This window comes from Clytia hemisphaerica, unplaced genomic scaffold (genome assembly GCF_902728285.1).
Source record: "Clytia hemisphaerica strain Z4C2 unplaced genomic scaffold, Clytia hemisphaerica genome assembly, whole genome shotgun sequence".
Taxonomy (NCBI): Eukaryota; Metazoa; Cnidaria; class Hydrozoa; order Leptothecata; family Clytiidae; genus Clytia; species Clytia hemisphaerica.
Window position 1 is genome coordinate 898,185 of NW_027103726.1, and position 25,288 is coordinate 923,472.

Below are 25,288 nucleotides of genomic sequence, written 5' to 3' on the forward strand. Positions count from 1 at the left end.
ATTTTGTGAAAAAGAACACGAAAATGTTGTTTTGATTTTTGAGTACCCGGCTAATTTGCCTACCCGGATCTTTCCATAGCATCAAAGCAAAATTTATGTTTTAAATTTTTGATCTTTTTAATCTACTTAACTCATCAATTTTCTCCTGAAAATAAGTTAGAGGGATGAAAAATCCTTCCCTGCAAACTTTTTAACTTTTGAAAATTTCCTGAAAATCTTAATTATTTAAGATTAGAAATTTTCTTCTTCGACCGGAGCAGGGGACAAAAAGCCATATACAGGTCATGGGTCGTGACGTCATTGATGCTTCGATAGGATTTTTTCTATTGGGCACATAAATGTGCCCAGGTCTAACCAATCAGAATCCTCAAAAATGTTCGGCAAGATTTTCGCAGCATTGTTGATGTAAACATCCTCAAAATTCATCATGTTCGGTAATATGAAAATGTTGTAATAAAATATTGCATGTCTGTTTATGTCTGTGGTGAAGTGATGAGAAAGGCTACTGATTATCCTTTTATTATTTTTGTCTGAACATATTTCAACTGTTTTTTGCTGTGATAAAGTTTAAACTTTGTCATAACATTGAAAGAGTTATGAACTGTTTTATTGAGAGAGACTGTTTTTTATGATTTTAAAATAGTTTACTAACTGGTTCATTCATAAAAAACTCTAATAGGTATTTATTGATGAGTAGGTTTGGGGTTTGGCTTGGTGATAATACTTTTAGATTACCAAATACCTTTAATATTAATGTATGTCTGTATATGAACAGATAAGCTGACTAACAGTTCATCAAATTTATCTTCTCTTTATGTAGAATTTATATGATAATTAGACAAAAGACATGATATTTTGATACTTGAAAGATCATCCCTGATAATGTCAAACAAGAAACAGCACATCAAGCAAGGCTACCTTCTTAAATGTCCTCAAAAAGCCTTAAATCCTTTTAAAGTAAGTATATTTATATATATAAATTACAATACCTTGTGCTTGTTACTTAGTTTTTTCTTTTGTTGAACTTTTGTTAAACCCCCTAAGAAATTTGTCAGTTGTCAAATTGTAGCTATAACAGGCTAGCTCTAAAACAGCATCTAGTAAGTGGAAATACAGGCCAGATATCAACAGTCCCATGTTTTGACCAATCGTCCCAAGAGCAGTTGATGGTACTGTATACTGTAATTTGGTCTAATATTGACATCCCTCTTCTAATTTCAACAGCCTTCTTCAGAGATAGGAATAGTACTGAATAATAGGAAGGTCAGAATCACTGGTAAGACTCAAACATCAAAGAATTTTCTCCTCTCTGATCGCTAAGTAAAGAAAATTAGTTTCAATCAGCAATTCTGACCTTGCTGTTATTCCTATCTCTAAAGAAAGGTGTCGAAAATAGACATTACACTAACTTACAGTAAAGTAAAAACGCAGAAAGAAAGGTGACACACTTTCATGGCTCCGACTGGGTTTCTAGGTCCCCCTGCCAAATTTAGCTCCCCCCCTGAGAACAAGGTCCCCCCAGTCTGATAAAATTTTAGGTCCCAGTATAGGGGAAAAATTGTATGGCATTCACAAGCTCTATTTACATGTGTGTGCACTTTTAGAGAATGCAATAGAATGTCTTCATTTTTGCATTTTAAGGATCAGATCACACTTTGCATGAAAACATAAGGTTTAGAGAAATTAAAAACTAACAGTAAAGAAAAATATTTAAGAAGTGTTATTTAGCCCCCAGAGTTACATAAACTAATTCATGCCCCCCCCCCCAAAATAGAGCTCCCCCCGTCGGTTGGGAAAAACAACCAGCTCCCACCTCTTATATGGCAAATTTTAGGTGTAGCTCCCCCCGCTCTGGCAGGGGGGGGTGCTGCGAGCCATGGACTTTTGATCAGAAATTTTCATGTAAAATAGGGGGTAGCAAGGAAAGGGGATAGCTTAAGAAGAAGGGGCTTACATATGTATTATAGATTATTTTCAAGCACCGTTATGAAATTTGGTCTCAAGAAAGGAAGTTCTCTGTTAGAGTAGTCTGGAGTAGTCTGAGTCAAATAGAAGAAAGAAATTCATTATTTGGCTTTCTCTCTCTAAAGATATTTCACATATATTTGTTAGCTATTTTTGTCCAAAATCCTTTCGGGATAGGATTTCTAAAGGTTAGGGGGATGCCAAGAAGGGTTGATCCCTTTCCGCACTATGAACATCACTTTTATCAGAGCTTCAGTATGAAGTTTTAAGCGTTTTTAAAGAAAGCAAATAAGCCAGAGATTGAGATCTTTAGTTTTTCTCAATCTTTTCTCTATCGACACTTTTTGAACTGGGGGTACCTGGACTTAGGCCCCTTTTGAATTAAGGTTGCAACTTTTTTTTTAAACATTATGTAGATGTGGTACTGTCTCCATAGAGGGATTGTTGGTATCATCCCTAAGGAGATTCTATATAGGTCAATTTTTAAAAAGTCAATAAAGATATCAGGGTTTTAAAGGAACATAATATACCAGTGAAAATAATTCATCATTTAGAAATGGGAAATCTTTTATACTAAGAAGATAGCAAAATGTGTAATAATTGATTTACTTTGTGAGTTAGTGGCAATTTATCTTTAATTTTCTCTTGATTGATTACTTCCTTTGATCATCAAATTAATGCTAATTACTTTTGCACATTAAAAATGTCAAATATTGTTGTTAGATAATATTTTATATCAGGCTTATATATTATCTAGCTTAGATCAGTTAGGTTAATTTTCACTGGTGGTTTTGGAATAATTTTTTCTTCCATTTAGCACAAGTGGCAATCCAGATGGTTCATCTTACATGGCAATAGTGAACAAGGTCGGGTCAGGTTGGAATATTATGACAATGAGAAATGCCATCAACAAGAAAAAGGCAAACGTGTCATTCCACTCAGCCATTGTGTCAGTATAAAGCCGGTATGGAATAAAGATAACCACCATGTCATAGAGATTGTAATCCAAGATAAAACATTTCACCTTGCTGCAGGCAACAAGGACGAAGAAAAAGCATGGTTCAAAGACCTTTGCAAAGCAGTTTTTGGAAATGCAAACAGAAATAGCATTGTTCAGGTATGTGATGTAATTTGTATCCCATTTTACAATGGGTGAAATTCTAAAGATTGACTATACAAGTGGGCCTTTAAATCCAGAATCTTTGACCATTTGAAAACTTCTCTCTCTCTAGATCCTTGTGTTTAACTTAAAGTTTCATATTTATTTCAAAAGTAACAAAAATAACATCTGGGATGTCTTGGTTCTACAGCCTACGCTTGATAGAAGTTTACACATTAAATCACTTACAAGATTGATGTGGCACTTCTACCTTTCTGGTTCTCACGAAGGGGCAAGATCCACATGAGTGTCACGGTACAAATCTTTTATTTTTGATAATATCTGATAAGAGCACTATTTCTAATATTTTATTTATTTTCAGGTGCTTGATAAGCCTTCAGAATTTGACTTTGGTTATCACAGTTTGGATAGAACTTCTTTGGATGGTAATACTGATTCCCCAAGAACACTGCACACTGTTGAAGAAAGTTTAAATGAAAGTCGTGATGACTGCAGTAGAGATGATACACAAAGTTTGGAACGAGTTACAGGTATTATTTTCAAATATTATTAATCAATTAATATTAAGTTTGATGTAAAAATATATTTGAAAGGTCATTATGGTAAACAGAAAACTGTCTTGACCATGGAGCTCTAAATTGTATTAAAAGCATCCAAATATGTAATCGAAAACCAATTTATCCTAATTGAATTTAAGACAAAAAGTTTTAGGACTGCATTAAGGCTGGACTTAAAAAATTGTTGGTTTGCCGTCACCCAGCCAACCAACCCTACCTCGAAACCTGCCGACCCAAAAAAATTTATTGCTATTCTAAAGAAGATTTTTTTTCTTTCAAAAACTTCAAATAATAAAAAATCAAAATTTGTATATCTTGTTTGTCTCATCGTAAATTCCCTGCTAGCACTTCTGTTTTTTATTCAAAATTACCTAAATGTAAACAAACTGTTAACCCTTCCATGGACAAAAATTTCATAAATCGCTAAAATAAAAAAAATTCGACCGACCGACCTCGAAAATCTAGGGTCAGGTGACGGCAAACCAACAATTTTTTAAGCCCAGCCTAATAAGCTAAGAATAAGTTTTGATTTTCCTTCAGGTGCAATGAACGATAGTACAAGTGTAGATGGGAGTCACGGATCATCAGAATATCTCATGAAACATGCAAACTCCTCATCTGTAGCATCTGAATTATCAAGTCTTGTCTCTTTTGAGTCTGGATTTGATGATGGTTCAAGTGTCGCATCCACTGTCACTGAAGGTAAGTTATACATTAATATGTTTTGATAAATTGGTTGATGTTTTGCACCCTGTATCTGAAACTCTTTGCTATGATAAAATATTTCCCATTTATTATATTTCTCCATTGTCTTTTGATCGTTCATCTTATCTTTCCTGTATTACTGTGTGTCTTGTTTTCCCTATTTTACAAGTTTTAGCTTTTTTATTATAACTAAATTTGACAGGGAGTTTTTTCTAATGGTATCTTCAAATTATACTTTAGCATCCAGCTTTCCAGTTACAGTTCGAGCTACAATTGCGTCTCAAAGATCTGGGATGAGTGGAACTTATCTGCTTCAAGTCAATCCTCTCAATATTGTATTAATCGATGTGCCAACACAAAAACCTGTTTGTGAATGGCCAATACAATATTTGCGCAGATATGGTCGCGGCAGAACAAAGTTTTCGTTTGAGGCTAGTGATAAATGTAAATTTGGAAAAGGTGTTTATACTTTCAATACATTAGAAGGCGATTCGATTTTCCATCTTGTTGATATGCATGCACGTGGTATCTCTATGAGAAATCAAATGCTTCGAAAAAGAACTTCAATGCCAGAAGGTTTCAAACCACTTGGAAATACTAGTAAAAGACTTCACCATTCTGAAGGAAAGCTTGTTGATAAATTTTCATCAGATATACCTCCTATACCAAATAGTGCACGATTAGCGGATAGTGTTACAGACATGAATGAAATTTTATTAATCGGTCCTGGAGATTCTGTCAGTCAAATAGGAACTTTACGAAGTCAGCGCTCTGATATTGAGAAATTACGAATCGATATCGAAGGGGATCACAGTAGATTGGATTCTCGAGGACCCAGTATTGGAAGTGGAATCAGTCTCGAAATTGCTCAAAATATTTCACAAAGTGGAGAAGAGCTTAAATGTATTGATGAAAACAAAGCAAACACTTCGAGTGCATTCGAGTCAACATTCACTGAGGATCCTAGAACTTTAAATACAAAACCTGTTTCTCCTATACAAGAAGAAACGATCGCACAAACTCTAGAAAACGAGTCTTTGGCAAAACCAAAGGTAAAAAGTATAATAGATCAGAATGGACCAAATCGTACTTCAACACCTGATGATAGTACCTCGAACACTAGTATAATAAAGAAACCAAAAATCTCTATTAAAAGAAGCAGTTCATTGAAATTACCGAGTGCTTTGAAGCGTAGTAACTCTTCTGGGAAAGACAATAGCGTGAAGAAAAGTAGCTCCGTTAAAAGGAGTAGTTCTTTTAGAAGTCGTTTCTTCAAATCTAAAAGCTCTTCAGATGACGAAAAGAAGTCAGAAAAGAAAATGAAACCGAAATCAAAAAGCGCACAAGATCTTTCGTTGGAGCCTATAGTGACTGTTGTACCAACTCCAACAACCACTATCGAAGCATTGGATCAACAAATCGCCCAGGAACAAAAAGCAAAAGAAATTCTTGCCAAAGCTATCGAAGATGATATGAACAGAAATTCTGAGAATGAAATTTTAGACCCTGACATGAAACGTGAAAAGAAAAGAAGACGTTTCCCTATTCGACATAAAAGTAATGAAATGGTCGAGAATGCCACTCCTGAAAAGTCCAGATTGAATCGCCTTTCGAATTCCTTTGCTGGGTATGATTATAAAGGGCATGTTGTTTTGCAGAAAAGAAACAGTGGCGAAAAAGAAATCGATGGTAAGTTTTTTTTCTTCAGATTTTTCAAATTGTACTCCATAATCAATAGCTAATCAGTCGGTCATTTTGGAAAGATTTGTTTGATTTCTAAACAAGATTTGCTTTCTTTTATCTTTGCTGAATCAACACAGAACTTGTAAATGTTTGCTCAAAGATAAGACGTTTGTTTTGAAAGTCAACAGAAAATTGACGCGCCAAAGCTTTAAAGTACGTCTTGAACAAAAGCAGTCCTTTTGTGTGTAATGCGAGATCAATATTATTGTCTGATTTCTATGCAACAACCCTTTTCTTTTCTGGACAAGATAGACAATTCCGTAAGATTCCTTACTTTGTTCCTTCACAAAGTAAGCCTTATCAAAACATTGAATTTCTAAAATCTCTTAATCTAGATGCTTAACGTGATATAGTGTAAATGGATGAGTTTGTTTTTGTCTGACCCCTGATTCAATTAAGTTTTTTTTAAAGCCTTTCATTCAAATTGACGACAATAGTAGTTTATGATTTCCATTATTTTGTTCAGATGAAGAGTATCAAAACCTTCAAAAGCGAACACAATCAGTCATGAAGAAAGTGGAGCTTTACGAAAGCTTAAAACGTCAAGCTGAGGATAATCGCAACAATACCAGCTACACGCTATGGAGAAAACGTCAAAGTTTGAAAGAAACCCCCAAATCTAAAGATATCACCGAGTAGGATCGTCAAATTCTAAGAAAGTTTATGAGTAATGTTAATCATGCTCTTGGATCAAATTTTCTACTAAGATCTGTTCATCCACATTTATTATGGAAATAAAATGGAAAAGTTCGTGTTTTTTAATGTGATTAAGATTTACGGAAATTATAGCTTTCTTTAACAGTATATTCACTGTTTTATATCCTGTATCTCGAGTAGTGTAGGATAAATTTTATGATCAATTTCTCTCATGTGGTCATCCTAACGTGTTGTTGCCCCATCTTAGCAAAAACTGTCAAAAACGTTCAAGTAGGTGTCAAAAAGGACGACAGGCCTCTTCAAGATGTTATCCTCTCTTCGAAAGCTCTTTTGTTAAAAACAAACCTCTCTATTAGCTTCTTTATCTATTATCAAAATCTTAGACCCTACAAAAGTTTTAGGTTTCATATTTTTACATTCTAAATTTTTTTTCCAAGTTCTAAGTCATAATTACATGACGACAAACTTGTTTTATTTCCATTTTTAGATAGATATAATTATTTACTAGAGATATTATTACATAAATTATACAGAAAAAAAACGTGTTTAACATTTTTTGTCCTTGGAAAATTAACATCTATTCATGTACACCGGGTGTCTATGATTTGTTTGCACCATCATGCTGTTAAAAATTGTTAATTTTTCAAAACTACGACGTGTTCATTCATCCTCTTCGCATCAGAATTTGTAATGATACTATTCGATGTCAAATTTACTTTTTAGAAATAAATTATTTTTAGGGAGTTATATTAAGTATTTGAAGTCACTAGTGCTCTATTTTCATTCTCTTCCAGACATTTTTCATACAAACTTTCTTGCTTTTACACATATATCAAAAGATGTGAATACATATTTCATCATGGCGACTTTTCTTTTTACGACACAATCAAGAAATAGAGAAATCTTGCACACTCTTAATATAGAGTGTCAATCTTTTTGAGAAGCTATTACACATAGGTTTCAAGTACAAGCTTATCTTATTTTGCCATATTTTCATTCGTTTCTTTAAGATTATTTTCAGAAGGTGGTTTTCATTAGTCTTAGGGTCTTTCCTCTCCTTTACAACCTTCTAGTAATATTTGACCATAACAGTCGAGTATTTTTTTAAAGAATTTTTTGATTAGAGTATATGATTTTCTTACTAATTTATCATTTTAAGTTAATAAATTTGTGATTTGACTCTAAATTAATTTCATTTTCAATCTTTTCCGAATTATTTCGATCTGCCTTATGATCGAAATAAACCTTTTTAATCAAGGCATAAAAAACTGACCTGCGTCACGAAAGGCTCTGTGAGGTTTCTTGAAGCCCTTCCTCAGAACTTTTCTCTTTTTGGCTTAAAATTGCTAATTCTAAGGTATGAAAAAGCAAGAGGGTCGCCAAAATTAGTAATCAGGACCCTTGTTGCACCTCATTGTCGTTGACACCCTCCCAAAAAAAACCTTGCCACCACGCTACTGAGCACAGTATATTGAGACAAATTTTAGTACTGATCGTATTTCATCTCAAATGTGTCGATTTCAATGCTAAACCTCCGAACGTTAAAGCAAGGAACTTGGTTAAAGTGAATTTTGGTTTTCCCCTGTGAAATTTAAATTTCCCATCGCCTTATTTTTAAGAGCAATTAGACCCTGTCGATCCTGAAACCTTTACAATTATTCAAACTTCGAATCTTTCAAACTGAACGGGGAAATTTTGATCTTGCTTTAACGATTTCAAAAAATATTTCTTCTCTTGAAATTGGTAAAGGGGGATCCCATGAAATAATTCGATTCGTCCCTGTCTGTTATGATTTTCCCAGTAGTTATTGGGATAACCTTTTGCTTACTTAAAATGAAGAAAAGTGCTTGAAAAGATTTACTGTTCATTTCCAAAGTACCTTGGTATATTGGGGAAACCCCCCTGAGGACGTCTATAAAATAGGTTTCTGAGCATCTTTCAATTCATTTGGAACAATATTGGATTCTATGAACAACTTTTTATAAAAAACTATCGAAATGAATAATTACAGTTCAGGCGGATCCAAAGACTCTACATTTCGTCCTGAGCATGATAATACCAAAAGAAGTGCTGAAGTCTACATCTTTCTATCGACGCTCGAAGTCATGAAAAATACTGTTTATGAATCATGGGATAACTTCAAACATTGGGCTCTCATTTTTTTATTCGATAGCAGAAGATTGAAATATGAATTGAATAATCCTAGTGGCCAAAAAACTGGAGGAAAAATCGAGCCTTCATGGGATGATTTTCATGGTGTTGGTAAGAAAAAAAATACTATAAGAAAAGCTAAGGTTTTTATACCCCCTTTATTCGTGTACGAACCTTTTAATAAATTTTGTTGTATGAAAACTTTTGATACCAAATTCGGAATAAGGGGGTATACCGAATAGCAGAGCGTCGTTCATGAGAGCTTCTTTTGATTGTTGACGGCGGCTTTCAATTTTATCGAATGATAGAGCTATAATCGAACGGCATCGATAGGTCATTGTTTGATTTTTCGCTCAGTCACGTCAAATGTTTTTCTTTTTTAAAGGTACGTTCGAGAAGATGATTTTTTTGGGTACCATTACAACTTCCCCTAAAGACATCAACGAAGCCGCGAAAAACAATCGTTTGAACGGCCAAACGTACCATGCAAGCAAAAGAAATTGCCAAGACTGGGTGATCGAGCTCCTAAATACGATTGATCCGTCAAAAAGTTTATTTCGCTCATTGAAAGAAGAAGAAATCGTCCCTTTAAAAGATTCAATCTCAAAATTCCTTGTTGACTGTGAGTGCTAAGATTACTACTTCTAATCTATGCTTCTTTTTATAAGCAGCTCCATTTTTTAGGCCACGGCTTGAGTTGATTAGCATTGGGCTCTTCCAGAAAATGTTCGTACACCCCGGGTGGAGAATGGCTTAACTGGTCACTGAAAATTAGAAAACTTTCAATAAATTTTAATAAACGGGGGGTAAATATAGGCTAAAATCACGGTATTTAGAGCAAAATAAAGGACCTTCTCTTTGAAAGCTGAAATCAATAAACGGGGGGATTCTAATAAGGTCCGGGGGGAGGGGTTTGGAAAATTTTCGAAAAATTAAAAAGCGTGGGGCCCGTTTATTTGGCACCTAAGAGTACACGTTTTTTTTAAGAAACTAGTTTTACCAAGCAACATTTCTTAAGAAATCGGCCTTTTGAGCCTTACATGTTTCTTACATTCTAAACTTTTTGACATAATCAGCCTATTTTTCATACAAAGAAAAAAAAACTGTTTTAATTAGAAGGTTCTTAAAAAAACAGAATTAATTTTTTTTTTTCAGCCTCAGTTTGTTTCTTAGTTTTTAGGCATTCTGAGCCTCATGTCTCTTAAAAGTGTGTTTCTTAAAATAAAAAAAAAAAGTGTAATTTTAGGTAACCAGGTTGCTTATAAAAATGTGTGTCACAGATATGAAACTCTTGGATGGGAAATTTAGCGACTTATTTCCGTGAAACGCATGACCTGAGTGATTTTCACACCAACGTCGGAATGGAATTTAAGGGCTCTGACCATAGTCAAAAGATCGGTTGTAAGATTTGAAGAAAAAACTTGTGTTTTGAGTTCCTTTACACCTTAAAAAACTGTCTTTTTATACGCTTACGGGAACTTATTTTGGCGGGAACTAATTTTGACGAGTGGCAAAAATCCTGAAAATTTTTAATTTTAGCGAGAACTTATATTTTGGCGAGTGAGCAAAATAGGCGCGCCAAAATGAGTCCCCTTAAAGTAAGTTTTTTGTGAATTTATTCTTTAAAAGTAATTAGCAATTTCATTACAAAAATGACGTAATGAACCTTAAAAGACGTTAATAAAATGCTAGATTAATCTATTTTACAAAAAGTGATAGGTTTTAAATGGGTAACAAACCTTTTTGTTTCAATTTTTTTTTAAATTGTCTGCAAAAAAATTGAAAAGTTATGACTCTTTTTGTAAGAAAAATCGGGATGAAAAATTGGTCAAAAAGCACTATTTTTAAGATTTCGAGACAAAGAAGCTTTTGCAAAAATTTTCCGAAAATTTGTTTTGGTTAAAGATACAGCGTAGTGCATCCGTGTATGAAAACGTCCATTCGATTTTTGGTCAATTTTCAATATTTTAGTGACGTGGTGGTATTACAAAAAAAGCCTAAAAGCATTTTAGTACCATGTGTACTAAAATCCCAAATTAGGTGGGGTCTTCAAGAAATGTAAGAAAAATTTTAGTACATGAGTACTAAAAACCACCAAATTTTAGGAAATTTAACTATTGACTGAGCATTTTAGGCAAAATGAAAAAATAAAAACTCTCTATATAAGATTTAAATACGTCCCTGTGTCACAAATTAAGCAAAACTTTTGTCCCCGGTGGTAAAATACCCTTGAATTTCAGCCCCATTGGGAAATTGACTTTGATTTCATCCCCACTCAAAATTCCATGTTTAAAAATTGCACTCCAAAACCATATCCCCACTGGGTTTTTAACCTTGGAGCAATATAATTTCTATCCCCATTAGCATTTCAATAGGAAATTTTATCTCAACTGAGGAAAAAGGTTCCTCTGGCTGCCTCTGGGGTTGTGAAACACCCATGTTTCAATTTAATTGTTCTGCTTTTATATAATATGGAATAAAAAGTTCGAAGTTGAATGCTTTGTTTTTTGTAAAGAACCGTGGATAACTGGATAGAAAAGAAATAGGAAGCTGTAAATTAGAGGTGAAAAACCCGTGAAAAATAACCAATCAATCTTTGCAATAACTAATAAAGTAGAGCAGAGCAAAAGTGTCTTGACTGTTTCTGAGTCTTTATCTAGAATAGATAGAGATAGATCAGGTTCATTGACAGCTTAAACAACCAGAGTTGGCATTTTGTTGAAAGTCCAAAGACCCGCATTCTTCGAACCGAATTCCAAAATAAGCCTTATTTAGGTGGTCACTATGCTAAAATGTCAAAATAAATTTTAGTACATGTGTACTAAAATTCCTTTTTCAAAAATTAGGTGGGGGTATGTCAAAAATCGTCAAAAAACCTTGTAGTACTCATTATATGTCTTGGATTTTAGTACCGACCCCCCCCCTAGATTCAGGAATAGTTCATAGCATAGTTTTGTTGGTTACATCAGTCAGAAATATTACTTAATAATTTTTTTTTTCTTGCTTGTTTCAGCTGCTTGTAAATCGGACAAGCTTAAATCAATTTCTTCTTCACGAAGATGAGGTGAAGAAGATAGAAAAAAGTACTACGCAAAGAATGAAGATTAGACTACAAAGAACGCTATACATTTATTCTACGAAACATAACACTGGGATGGACCTAGTTCTTTAGGTTTTTTACGCGATAGGATATGCTAGGATAAATTTTGTTGCCCCGCAGGGGCTTTTGTTGCTTCACGTAGCGGACCTGCTCGCCAGAAAAATATTCATATTCATATTCATATTCAGATTCATGTTTCGTCCGATTCTGAGCGGGCCGCGCGCGGTTAAAAAATGTTCGCGCGCGATATCTATTTTGCTGCTACTTGTATTGATTTCCTAGCTATGCACGGACAGAGAAGGTAGCTTCCCGTCTGCACTGCCAGTCCACACAGCTAAAAGCTTTCACAAACAACAAACAGCACACAAGATTTTATTTTTGCTTGGTTAATATCTTTTTAACGTAGTTGCTCAACTGGATTTACTTGAGGGACATTGTTTGCTACTGAATGAATAACTATCAAACTACTGATATTAGATCAAACCTTATACAATTGTCAGAATGGACGATGGACATCTTTAATGACAGTTTGTTTACACACACACACAGACAGAGTGTTATGCGCTGCTCTAACGAAACCCATCTGATATTATAAAGGCATAGACAAAAGGGAAATTGACCGTTAATTCATATTGTTTACCTATATAGTGATTTCATTTTGAAGGAAATTAAATTGAAATTTTTGGTGGAAAGACAAAACCCAGAGTACCCTATAATTATATGGATATTGCATGCGCCGAAAGTAATTTTTCAAAGAGTAAGCCTTGCGCCAAAACGTGCCAAAATGCAAAAACTGGTACCAACATCGAGTTTCTTACAAAAGGTTTAGTGAGTGAGACATGCCAATGGAAATATACTATGACTAACATGAACTGATTCATTCTCGTGGACATTAGAAGCACAGTGTTACAGCAAAAAAAATGGTTGTGCATGGGAAGCAGCGAGCAGAAAAATGTAAACAGAAGCGGAAAAAAAGCCGAAAACAATGGATTATGAAGTATTTGATGCTATTTTGTGAATAATTCTTTACGCCAATATTGAAGCTTAAAAAGCAAACTTTGAAAATGCTGTTTATGTCACTGTGTCAGAATGGTACTTCGATATGTAATGTACGCCAAAGATTTTCAGCCTCATATTATGAACAGACTCGAACACTCTCTCTACTAATACCCCCACGGCACATTGTACCGTATTGATGTTGAACGCAGGAGTATACTTTGCTCAAATCAAATCTGAACAAACTTTTTGACTTTTTAGAACCAGACGTCCAATAAAATACAAACACAATGTTGTACCTACATGTGAAGTGAAAAGTTTTTAACCATGTTGACGGTGGTTGCAACAGGACACGGTATCTGAAAATTCCCCTGGCAATTTTGAGAGCAACTATCAAATTCATATCTTTAGTAACCATGAAGAAATTTTATTCTAACTGAAAACTTTTTGCAGAAACACGTATAAAGATTGTTAAAGTTTTTCAGATAATTTTCAGTAACCTTTGATACAAATAAATTATATCTACAGTATGCCACCAGTCCAAAGTTACTTACTTTTTAAATTTCAAATCAAATGACTGAAATTATATTCAATTTCATTTTCAAATTCACCTTTTAATCTGCATTATGTATATTCTTTATGAAAGGGAAGCACTTTCAGTTTCACAGTACACATTCTTATGTTTGGGTTTTCAAAAGGGCAGGTCTAAAACGCTTAATACTTACTACCTAATACTTACTACCTAATACTTAATATTTACTATATATACCTCAAAATCGCTCGAAAATGCCTTTAAAATAATCAGCATGCCAAACATGACCAAATCTGAAATTTTGGTGTTAAAAAAATTTCAAGCTTTTGTCTTACAGCGTTTTGAAGACATGGAAAATATTTTCTCTCTTTTTTCTCTTCACTTCATTTTCCCGCGCTTTTTCTATGAAGTTTACAGACTACACACATTTTGTCGAGAGACACTTTTTCGTAGGAGAAAAATATTTTGCTTGCTCATTCATATTAGTTTTATTTATAAGAATCAGTTGATATGATAAAGATAAAGCCCCCTAGAAACCAATCTCAAAAAGTAGTATGACACTTTACTCGATATGATGCAGATAAATAAAAACAGATACAATTAAATGACCTATATATTTAATCTCAAATAACGTTCAAATAACGTTTTAGCAATTTGGATCTTTATAAAGGAGACAGGGGTGTACAGAATAACTGCTGTATAAGAATAACTGATTTTAGATATTTGCACATGTGTTCTCATAATTAAATCAAATTCATAATAGAGCAGTAAAAGGAAGAAAAACTAGATAAAGATAATAACCTTTTGCTTTGTACTTATACGAGGCGAAGAAAATATTTACTTTAATATTCAAATATTCTTTTAGATAACACATTCCACGAAACTAATTTTCTTAGAATATAAATTTCGAACAGGCGAAGGAGAGCCAGGGCCTGGAAGTTCTGGTCTGTAAAGTATCCAAACGGATTAGGTAGTCAGTATTAGGTATTAGGTAGTAAGTATTAAGTAGTAGGTATTAGGCGTTTTAGACCTGCCCGTTTTCAAAAGGGATTTTTATTAGATTTTTATCTTGTGATTGAAGAAAATCAACTTTGATATCATTCCAGTTCTTAATATGTTGCGAAACCTGTAATGGTTTTAATTTAAGTCACTTTGCATCAGAAAGGGTAGATTAAACATGTTTTTTTTTGGATTGACACTTTCGTTATGTATGGATCTTACTGAGAAAATTTTAACCGCATCGGCTCGTGCTTCTTTAAACTTTAAACTTTAAACAGCTCTAGTAACATTGAGCACTTTTTATGAAGACTCATTTCACCAATTTATAGTCTGATTATGATTCCCTTGCTCTCTTCATGACTAAGTTCCTCTGGGCTAATATCTGCTATCGGCGGGGCATTCATAGCGACAGCTAATTGCTAGTTATATTTTGTAAAAGTTTCAACCAGATTTAAAAAAAAGTCTCTCAGAAAGTCATCTTTTGTTACTCCTGATTTCACTATGTATTCAACATATATTGATGGTAAATAGAAAAAGCAATTTAACTCTTCAGTAATTAGCCCTTATTTCTTATTTAAATTTTCCAATTTTTCTTTCATTCTAACCTTTAACCGTCATCACTCGCCTGGTATTCAAATTTGCCAAATGTTTCTCTCATACCCAGAGCCACATACACCAACTTTTGACTTTATTAATGGACGAAGATACAATCGTTTTGTGGACTCTATCTGAATCTTTAAAAGGGGACTAAAGGACTGGGTTCGAGTTTGACTTATATGTCAGAAATCGAATGCAATTTTTGGCCTTAACACTTTCACTTACTGGTCTAAAAGGTTCTCAATGTATGTAAGCTCGTGTATTCTTAAAACTTTCAAAGCATCCAGGCATAGTAAATTATGTTATATTTTTCCATTTTCAAATACAAAATAATCTCTTTGTTGACCACAAGGACCAACATTCCCGTAAGAATCCTATCTTATTGGGGTAAAGCCAGGGGGTGTAAGGGAGTTTTTGGAGTTTTTGGTCTCTAAATTTTCCACACTTTTTCACCACCCGTCCAAAATTTTGCCCGATTTATTACTTTTGTTACCCAAATGGATCTTTGAAACTATCATACTTATTTAGACAGTTTCTCTAATTGTGATTTGCGCTTATTTTATGAGCATGCCAAATACACTCTTCTCGAGATGCATAAATTTATTGTTGTCCTCGTTTTCAAACAGATTTCATTGCTATGAAATTGTATATTTAAACCAATTTAAATTCCCAAAAGGCAAACATTAACTCAAAAACAAAAATTCAAAATGTCTCATGTGGTGTAAACAACACAATTATCATTGTGAATATGTAATTTTATAGCAATGAAATCTGTTTGAAAACGAGGACAACAATAAATTTATGCATCTCGAGAAGAGTGTATTGTAACCGTAAAAAGTAACCATGGATATACATGATTACAATGTAATCCAATTAGATCTGAGAGTAATTAAAAATGCTAAGGATAGTAATTAACTGATAACTTCAATAGAATAACCAATTAACAAATTGAAAAAACCATGGACAAAAATTAGACCATAAAGTTGCGCTACATTATTAAAAGGTCGAAAAAGTCGAAAAAGCTAAATATAGGTTTTTGGAAATGACAAAAAATGTAGGATAGAATAGTATTCTTTTTTCATGACCCTAAAGATTGTTAACTCTTAGATCATTCGGCGTCTAGAATAAAAACTTATAAATATAAGCAAACAAAACATTCATGATTAAGCTTTAATGAAGCTCGATAAATCTTTTATAAATAAACATAACAATATCAACGAAATACTATCTATGTATGTGTACAATAATAAATATATAAGAAAAATAACACGAAAAATGGAAAAATAATTTCAGACTTTTTTTTTACTAAAAGTACAACTCAACGTGATGGAAAATATAACTTTTAGTCCATTATAGACGAGGTTGTAGAGGGCATAGGTACTTCTTTGAAAGACTACTAGGGTGTTCCGAAAATCCCCCCTGGTGAATTATCACCGACCTGGGGAATCTTCAGGTGATCAAAAATTAGATGCTTTCTCTTTGCTCTAACAACCTGTCACTTGAAATCCTGCGAAGAAGATGCTTCATCACAAAAATAAGGCTATTTTCAAAAAATACAATAGAAAAAAATTAAATTGAAACACGAAAAAAAAAGAACCTATGAAAACTAATGTAAAAAGTATTATGTTTTATGTGGTTACGTGTGATATGATGTTCTAGCAAGCTTATTAGTTTAAGATTTTCAAGGCAATCAGTTTTATACTACTTTTTCAATAGCAAAGTTCGTAAAGATAAAACAAACTATATACCTTAGTACAATTATTTACTATACTTCAAAAAGAAAACTAAATTTGTAGAAATATGTAGAAATAAGTAGAAGTAAATGATCTATTCATTAAAAGTGTCAATAATTTCAACTTTTGTTCCTTTTTTGATATTGCATGGCCAACGACAAACAGGACATTTATTTTGTGCTCCTTCAAGAACAAGCCAATCATTTGCACATTTCTGATGAAAAGAGTGCCCACAAGGTAAACCCAACAAAACATTCTGACACATGTATTCTTCCAAGCAAATAACACAACTATTAACTTTGAAAACATGATCCGGTATGGATGGTATAGGACAATTTTTTTGACAGCAGCGGTCTTGTTGATTTGTTTTTTCATCTGAATTAGATCTTTCATCTTCTGTTTCATCAATCTTACAAAAGGGAATCTGACTTAAATTTTCAACGCAATCTTTCTGCATTTTTATGCCATTACAATGCTTCCAAGTGGGTAGATCTTTGATATATTCTGTATACAAATCTGTAGGTAACCAAAGTTCAGTTGTAGATAATGTATGGAGGATTCTCTCGATTCCAGCTTCAAAGCGATAAATTCTTAAGGTTGGTGTAATATTTTGGAGAGTTACTGTGATATTTCCCCTGATATCTTCAATATCATTTTGGAAGATTCCAGAAAATGAGGTTTCATTTGAATCATTTCGAAACTTGAAGTGCAAATAACCAAGAAACACTCCATAGCCAATAAAGCCAGATAAAACAAGGTGTAGGTGTTTTGTCAACTCCAGGAAATCCTGACGTAAAACTGCAGCAAAATTGGTGAACATTATATTTTGCAAGTTTTGAAGGCAGACTTCAACAATTGGTTGAACTTGAGGCATGTAAAGTAATTTGATAAGTGGCAACCATATGGTAACAAGCAAAATATTTGAAGTCGCAAAACCCCATATATAAAACAAAAGTCTCCTGAGTGGACCACCCTTTTGCAAAGATACTTCAAACCAGCATGCCATGTTTAGTAATATGACTGATGCAATGAAAATATCGTTAACTTCAGGATGAAGTGTTTTTAGAAAGAGTTCTAAGCAAGAATATGTCATATTTTCTCCTTCATGATTTCCATAGCTGTATTTAGAGACTTTATTCATAGCCAAAATATTGTCATTTTCTTTATTTTTCCCTTTCAGCATATAAAACTTAATTCTTCCAGTGAACTTGATAGAGAGTGCAGATATTGAGAGTGGAAGTTTCTGATTAGAGTTTGACCGGTAAACAAAATACATCGAGGGAACCAAATCCTTCTTTCTTTTCAACCTTTTGGCTGGCCTTTCAACCAATTCGGATATTGAATGGACAGTTTTGACATGAGAATGTAACCTTTTTTGAACCCAATTATACAGAGAAATTTTGGATGCTTTTGGATCGAAGACATGTACTGCAACTTTTCCTTTAGGATGGGAGCCTTTTGGCATTGTCAACAAAACAGATTCTGATGTAATTTTATGAATTAAACAGAGTCTAATGTCTCTTGAGCATTTATATGTGCTTGTTCTAATTCCATTATTCCTAAAACTCTTTGAAAGCTTTTTCCATTCTCTGTTAAATCCATCTTTATGAGGGCTTTGAGTTTGAGTTGAAGGAGGGATTACTTTTACAAGCCACACACTTGCTTTTGTATCTTCAACTTTCTCGATAAATTGGCGATAATCTGGGATTTCTGTTGTTTCTTCATCCTCGTCATTTACTTTTTTGACATTTTCTTGTTGATTTGATGCGTTACTTTGCTTGTTTCCATGTTCAAGTACTGGTTTGCTGCTAGCATCATCAAGAAGGACGCTGTTGAAGAGGTCAGAAAATGTTTTGTAAAAGCAAGCAAAAGTTTTTTCTCCTTTCAGCGAAGAGACTCGAAACACGATGAATATAATGAGAAAATAAGATACCAGAAAGATAATCTTCAGGTAAAACATCTTAATGAGGACACCAGACAGCAACGTTGCCTCGAAAAGATTGCAAACCCTGCAAACGTCCTCCCATCCAACTTGTCTGCTTGGCGCACCGATGAGAAGCGAGAAACAGTAAACTTTTTTTTCAACATAAACAAAAATCGGGCTACCATCTTTGTTTACAATTTATTCTGGGAAATTATGATATCGAAGCTTGCACGGGGGTTTTCTGATTTATACACACAGTAAATATATAATTCATAAAAGATTTTACAATTTATACAAATTATCAAAAGTTAAAAATTGTAAAAGTAATGCAAAATGCGCGTAAATTATTATTTTAAGATATAATTTGAATTTTATTTACTTTTTCTTGTTAAAATAGACCCCCTGATTTTGATTTTCGCGGCAAAAATGAAAGTTGGATCCACTTTTCCCGCCGTATTTTTCGCCAAATAAACGCTTTTCAACTCAACCAAGAACAAAGTCAACCAGTCACCACACATCCATCTGTCAAACTTTACACCTTAGCATTCAATGGTAAGGAACACTTCATTTGATTTGTTTTAATGAAACAGAGAGCTTGGATGTTGGGAAGCTGCAAGAAAAAAGCCAGACAATCTCAATCGAACGGAATCAACGATCGAACCAATCGAATATTACCCAGAATTTTGACTTTCGATTGAGATTCAATTGCGTTCAACAATCGAATTTAAATCGGTTGATTGCGTTCGATTTGGTTCGACTGGTTCGATCTTCGATTCCGTTCGATTGAGATCTTCTGGCTCTAGCTACATACGCCGCGCCGAATTTAGGAGGTTTAGGAGGCGAAGCTTTGACTTTATATACGCCAATATCTTACTTTATATCTGCTCCCTTACGCCAATTCGGCAAAAGACGAAAAGTAATTACTGCCTTTGGTGTACTGTGCACCATTTCCAGGCTGGGGGTTTGTAGGGGCTCGAAATATGGTTTTCCCATCAAAATTCTGTCTTCCCTAAAATAAAAAAAAACGACACCATCATACATAGTACAGTCAGGGAAATCCCTAAATTGCGGTAGTAATTTCTTACTGCAATTGCGGTATAAACGTCACTTTTAAATTTTTCATGTACCGCAATTGCAGTATACTCAAGAAACAGAATTCAAGATTCAAGGAGAAAACAGGCAATTTTTGTACATAATTGATCATATCTTTTTAACGCACAGACAAAATATTTTTTCCGTAGATCAGATTCTTTTGATAAAGAAAAGCTATCTTCTCGTACGATTTTTTACAGTCGATGTTTTTTTATCTTTGTCGACCAGCACTATATGTAGCTGTTATAAGCCTTTGTAGGCTAATCACGATTGAAAACTACCGCAATTGCAGTATACCGCAATTGAGGGATTTCCCTGACTGTAGTACCGGTTTTACAGACAAAAAAAATAAGGCTAACCACTGTCACTGTCGGATTTTAAAATGCCGTTTTCCTGCCTCTTTTTTTCGTCAAATCCTGTAATACCATAAAAGAGCCAATCCTGTTCACACCGTATAAAATCCAGCAATTAGGGATTAGCTATGACTATTCTTTATTAAAAGAATAATAGATTATTACGGATGTGGGATTTCTTATGATTATGCTGAGCAAAAGCCTCAAGATATTTTTGTGAAACAAAAAAAAAAAAAGAAAAAAACAAGCAACATGCTGAATGGACCTACCTGATGATGAAAGTTAGTTAGCATTGATAGCAATGCGAAAAGAAATATGAAAAAAATCAGTCAGAAAATATAGCATTTAGCGAAAATACACAACACAATAAATTCATCATTGATTGTTGATGGGGGGAGAGAGAAGGGTTGTAGGGAAAAAATAAATAGGAAGTTCTGGTCGCAAGAATCAGTTTTATTGACAATTGAATCATGCTTGATGGTGAGCATTGTTATCAATAATGTTTTTGTGTGAAAACATAGAAATACAAGGAAAAAATCCAATGAAAATCTGCAAAAACGGCGATTTCCACCAACCGGAAAAATTTTTCTCTCAAAAATCAAACTCGGCCATCTTTTGAGCATTGCTAATACGCATCTTTCTGCAAAAAATCAGAAAAAACTAAAAATGAAAATTCGAGAAAAAGTCAAAAAACCAGTTTTTCCGGCATATTTCCGGAATTTTCGGCCGGAAAAAAATGTTTTCCGAAAATCGGGCTCCGTCACATTTTAGGTATTGTCATATTGCATCAGTGTGCAAAATTTCATAAAAATATATAAAGTACAGCTCGAGAAATTCAAGAAATACTGTCTTTCCGGCGAAAATAGGTTGTTCCGGCGACTTTTAAAATAGTTTCGGCTTCAAAAATCAATTTTATTGAAAATTGAAACATGCTTGATGGTGGACATTGCTATTGATAATGTTTTTGAATGAAAAAACAACCAATTATATGGAAAAGTCCAATGAAAATCTAGAAAAAACGGCGATTTCCGGCATATTTCAGGCATTTTCCGCCGGAAAAATTTTTTTTTAAAAATCGGGACTCGGCCATGTTTTGAGCATTTATAATACGCATCTTTGAGCAAAAAATCTGAAAAAACTAATGATAAAATCTCGAGAAAATGCCAAAAAACCAGTTTTTTTCCGGCACATTTCCGGCATTTTCGGCCGGAAATGAATTTTTTCGAAAATCGGGCTCCGTCACAATTTAGGTATTGACATTTTGCATCAGTGTGCAAAATTTCATGAAAAATATAAAGTACAGCTCAAGAAATTCAAGAAATACCGTTTTTTCCGGCGGGAAAATCGGCTGTTCCGGCAATTTTTAGAAAGTTCCGGCTTCAAAAATCAATTTTATGAAAATTGAAACATGCTTGATGGTGGGCATTGCTATTAATAATCTTTTTGAATGAAAAAACAACCAATTATATGGAAAAGTCCAATGAAAATCCAGAAAAACGGCGATTTCCGGCATATTTAAAAATTTTTTCTCAAAAATCGGACTAGGCCATGTTTTGGGCATTGTTAATACGCATCTTTGAGCAAAAAATCAGAAAAAACTAATGATGAAATCTCGAGAAAATGCCGAAAAACCAGTTTTTCCGGCATATTTCCGCCATTTTCGGCCGGAAAAATTTTTTTTTCGAAAATCGGGCTCCGTCACATTTTGGGCATTGCCATTTTGCATCATTGTGCAAAAAATTAGAAAAAACTAATGAGCCAATCCCGAGAAAAGCTGGCAACAGACGAACGAACGGACGAACGAACGGACAAGGGTTAATTTAAAGGACTACCTTAGGTAGGTCCAAAAAAAAGAAGCAAGATTCAAGAAAGAAGTCAAATATACAATTCAATAAATAAAGATACAGCTAATGTGATCAACTTGCACTTTTTGGAGTGGGAAATTCATTTCGGGTAAATACTGTCACGCCCATATTAACACTAGGACAGTTTGTCTATATTTGACTTTTGTATTTTAATAATTTTTATAATTTGATAGATTACTTTGACTATATTGTTATACAATACCATAAGTTTAGTTATATGATTGAATGATATGAAAAATAAGATTCATATAATGAGAAATTTTTCAACAATCTGTTTAATGCGAAAAAAAATTTTCAATGCCTATTGATTTTCGAAAACATTATATTCAGATCTATAATCAAGGTTTTTTTCAGATGAGTTCAAACGATGCTATTGAAATAAAGAGAAAGTATGAAGAACTAAAAAAGGCTTACAAAGTAAGAAATGGTGTGTTAATTTTTCACATTTTCTTATTTCGGGTACCTATACAGCACCTGACCCCGAGAATGTAGATGAAATTTGAATTAGACCTGAAAGATGTAGATTTTGCATATTAAAAAACATTGAACGTTTTCAACAAAATTTTAAACTCCGGAAATCTTTTCCCAGGGGTTAGTTTTATTACTTTTGATAGATAGACTAATTTTTTTGGTCCTTAAAGTATGGAAGCCCATTAGTGCCATTTAGATTTTCCTTTAATTTTTTAACAACGAAACTAAAAAAATCGACAATGAAACTAAAAAAAAATTGAAAATGGTGGTCCTGATGATTGCAAAATGGAAATATCATTGATTCTGGTAGATTCTGAAAACGGATTTGATAGTTCTGGTGAATGCAATGCTGGCGAGGGTAATTCTTGTGAATAAGATGCTGGCAATGGTGAACCAGAATAAGGATGTGATGTGGAGATTGTTGGAATCACTGGTGTCAATGGAATCATTGGAATAGTGCAAATGACGGAATCAATGGTTGGTTCCATCACCCGCACTATGGATTCCATCATCTCATCATGCTACAGCCTTGATTTCATCATTTGCACTATTGATTAGTTTCAATGATTCCATTGAAACCGGAGATTCCAACAATCTCCTCCATCCCATCCTTAAGGTTCATCATTGCCAGCATCTTATTCACAAGAATCATCTTTGCCAGCATTGCATTCACCATAACTATCAAATTCATATTCAGAATCCATCAGAGTTAATGATGTTTCCATTTCGCAACCATCAGGGCCACCATTTTCAAATATTTTTCAGTTTCGTTGTCAATTTTCTAGCTTCGTCGTCAATTTTTTATTTTCGTTTTCAATTTTTTAGTTTCTTCGTTAAAAATTTAAACAACGATTTAAATGGTACTGATGGGCTTCCTGATGGCATTCAAAAATTGTGTGAGGTTTTCAAAAACAGCAAAAAAAACAAATTTGAATATCCTTTTTAAAAATAACTCTTTTTAAACGAAACTTCACAATATTGGTTCTAAAGTAAGTTGAAAAAAAAAATTTGTAAAATGGGCCAAAATTGCGGCACAAATCAAGAAAAACACTATGTTGATAAAACAGCAGCCACAAATTTGTTCAATGAGTAAAAATCATTTTTTTTCAGATGAAACTCGTAGCAAAAGGGTTTATCCACAAAATATCAAAAATGGAACCAAAATTATTGGGTCATTGGGCTAGAATTGCGGCTCAAAGTTGATGATTTTTTTCATATCTGCTTTGATTGAAGCCACATTTCAAGCCCATTGAAAACCCTGTAGCCACAAATTAAACCCATAAGTATCTTATGACCTTAAACTACCAATTTCAAGAAAAACAGTTAAAAAATATTGAAGTCTTAAAGCAGGACAGCACATAAGCCAACCCTAAAAATGCCAACTAATACCTAATGTAACAGCTCAGAAGGTTATAGTTACAAAAAATGGTATTTGCAGCCACAAAATGTACACTCTTTCTTGAAATAAGACTGTACAGTATTGTGTTAGATTGTGTTTGTTTTGCTTTAGGCTTTGCAAATATTCCTGTTTCGAAAACAAAACCCAACCTGGAATGTGTAAATTGATAAATTAGTGATTGAAGTATGATTGAAGCCACATTTTAAGCCTATTGAAAACCCTGCAGCCACAAATTAAACCCATAAGTATCTTTATCAGACCTTAAACTACCAATTTCAAGGAAAACGGTTAAAAAATATTGAAGTTTTAAAGCAGGACAGCACACATAAGCCAACCTGTTGAGTGAGCCACATGACATACAGCCACAAAACCTGCCCTCACTTTGCCATCTTATATTTCAAGACTGAATCACTCAACTTCAAAGAGGGCCACATTTTTGGAAAGCTTATCAATTTCCTTATTTTATGGAATTTTGTACTACACAGCAGCCACAAGAATGTCAACGATGTGGGCTAAAAAGTGGTTGTCATTGAAAACCTCACTTTTTGGGCTTCTATTTTTGAATGCAATCTCCTTATTAAAGTTGACTACCATTTTCGTTATAACCCCCAGAATGTAGGTTTGGTTTTATGGCTTTGAATCTAGTAATAGTAAAATGTTGATATTTTTTCAATTGGATTAACTATAACAATAAAGTTTAGAAATATTTTGTAGCAGAAAAATTTTCTATAGGGCATTTTGTTATCCTGAAAATTTGATTTTTTCGATTTTTAACCCCCAGAATGTAGGTGAAAAGATTTAGTTGTTGAGAACGGAATTCCAGTATTCATTGAAAGCTATTGCTCTCTAAGTGAAATTTATGCTTTAGAAATATATTAATTATGGCAAAGATTTAACAATGATATTAATTCTATTGTGCTAAAAAGGACGAAAAGGAAAAGAAAAGACAAAAAGAAGAGACAAGGTCAACTCAAGGAAAGTAGAATTGATGGAAAAGTTTATGGAGTGTAACGAAGTTTTTAAGTGTAAGAGTGTTATTTTCAACAATGTAGCATCTGTAAAAATGTTCAAAAGTCGGCACTCAACAAGAAAGGTTGCAAAGTCATTGGATTGATGCCTATAATGATTCATGTTGCTGTAAGGGGTGTAAGTTATGGAACAGGAGGAAAGGAATTATTGAACCAGAGTAATGTTGAAATAAAAAATAGTTGGATGATGAAATATTTTTGTGCTAATTTAAGCAAAATTTGCTATAATATTGATCTTGAAATGATGAATAATTCATTTTATGAATTTTATGAATGAAGTTGTTTTTGTTTTGTAGCTTAA

The 25,288-nt window shown here is 33.6% G+C and overlaps 4 protein-coding genes across 7 annotated transcripts in view; 3 read left to right on the forward strand and 1 right to left on the reverse strand.

Moving 5' to 3' along the window:
- The first annotated feature begins 800 nt into the window (after positions 1–800).
- Positions 801–7,929, forward strand: LOC136804682 (serine-rich adhesin for platelets-like). The gene is made up of 6 exons (XM_067061289.1): positions 801–957; positions 2,783–3,082; positions 3,447–3,615; positions 4,183–4,344; positions 4,588–6,036; positions 6,557–7,929. Exons 1-6 carry the CDS (start codon positions 883–885, stop codon positions 6,727–6,729), a joined length of 2,328 nt encoding a protein of 775 aa, XP_066917390.1. The 5' UTR covers positions 801–882; the 3' UTR covers positions 6,730–7,929.
- A 777-nt stretch (positions 7,930–8,706) lies between these two features.
- LOC136804683 (uncharacterized) lies at positions 8,707–12,175 on the forward strand. The gene is made up of 3 exons (XM_067061290.1): positions 8,707–9,009; positions 9,284–9,520; positions 11,912–12,175. Exons 1-3 carry the CDS (start codon positions 8,745–8,747, stop codon positions 11,959–11,961), a joined length of 552 nt encoding a protein of 183 aa, XP_066917391.1. The 5' UTR covers positions 8,707–8,744; the 3' UTR covers positions 11,962–12,175.
- A 4,272-nt stretch (positions 12,176–16,447) lies between these two features.
- On the reverse strand, positions 16,448–18,928 carry LOC136804684 (E3 ubiquitin-protein ligase RNF103-like). The gene has a single exon (XM_067061291.1). It carries the CDS (start codon positions 18,813–18,815, stop codon positions 16,950–16,952), a length of 1,866 nt encoding a protein of 621 aa, XP_066917392.1. The 5' UTR covers positions 18,816–18,928; the 3' UTR covers positions 16,448–16,949.
- Positions 18,929–19,179: 251 nt separating this feature from the next.
- The window catches only part of LOC136804687 (spermatogenesis-associated protein 24-like), a 28,261-nt gene continuing 22,152 nt past the window's right edge, over positions 19,180–25,288 (forward strand). The window contains exons 1-2 of one of the 4 annotated variants that reach the window (XM_067061296.1): positions 19,180–19,331; positions 22,444–22,506. In XM_067061296.1, coding sequence (XP_066917397.1) covers positions 19,329–19,331; positions 22,444–22,506 — 66 coding nt within the window. In that variant the 5' untranslated portion in view covers positions 19,180–19,328. Of the gene's footprint in view, positions 19,332–22,443; positions 22,517–25,288 lie in introns of all 4 variants that reach the window. The other 3 variants (XM_067061297.1, XM_067061295.1, XM_067061298.1) reach the window with 3 other exon arrangements.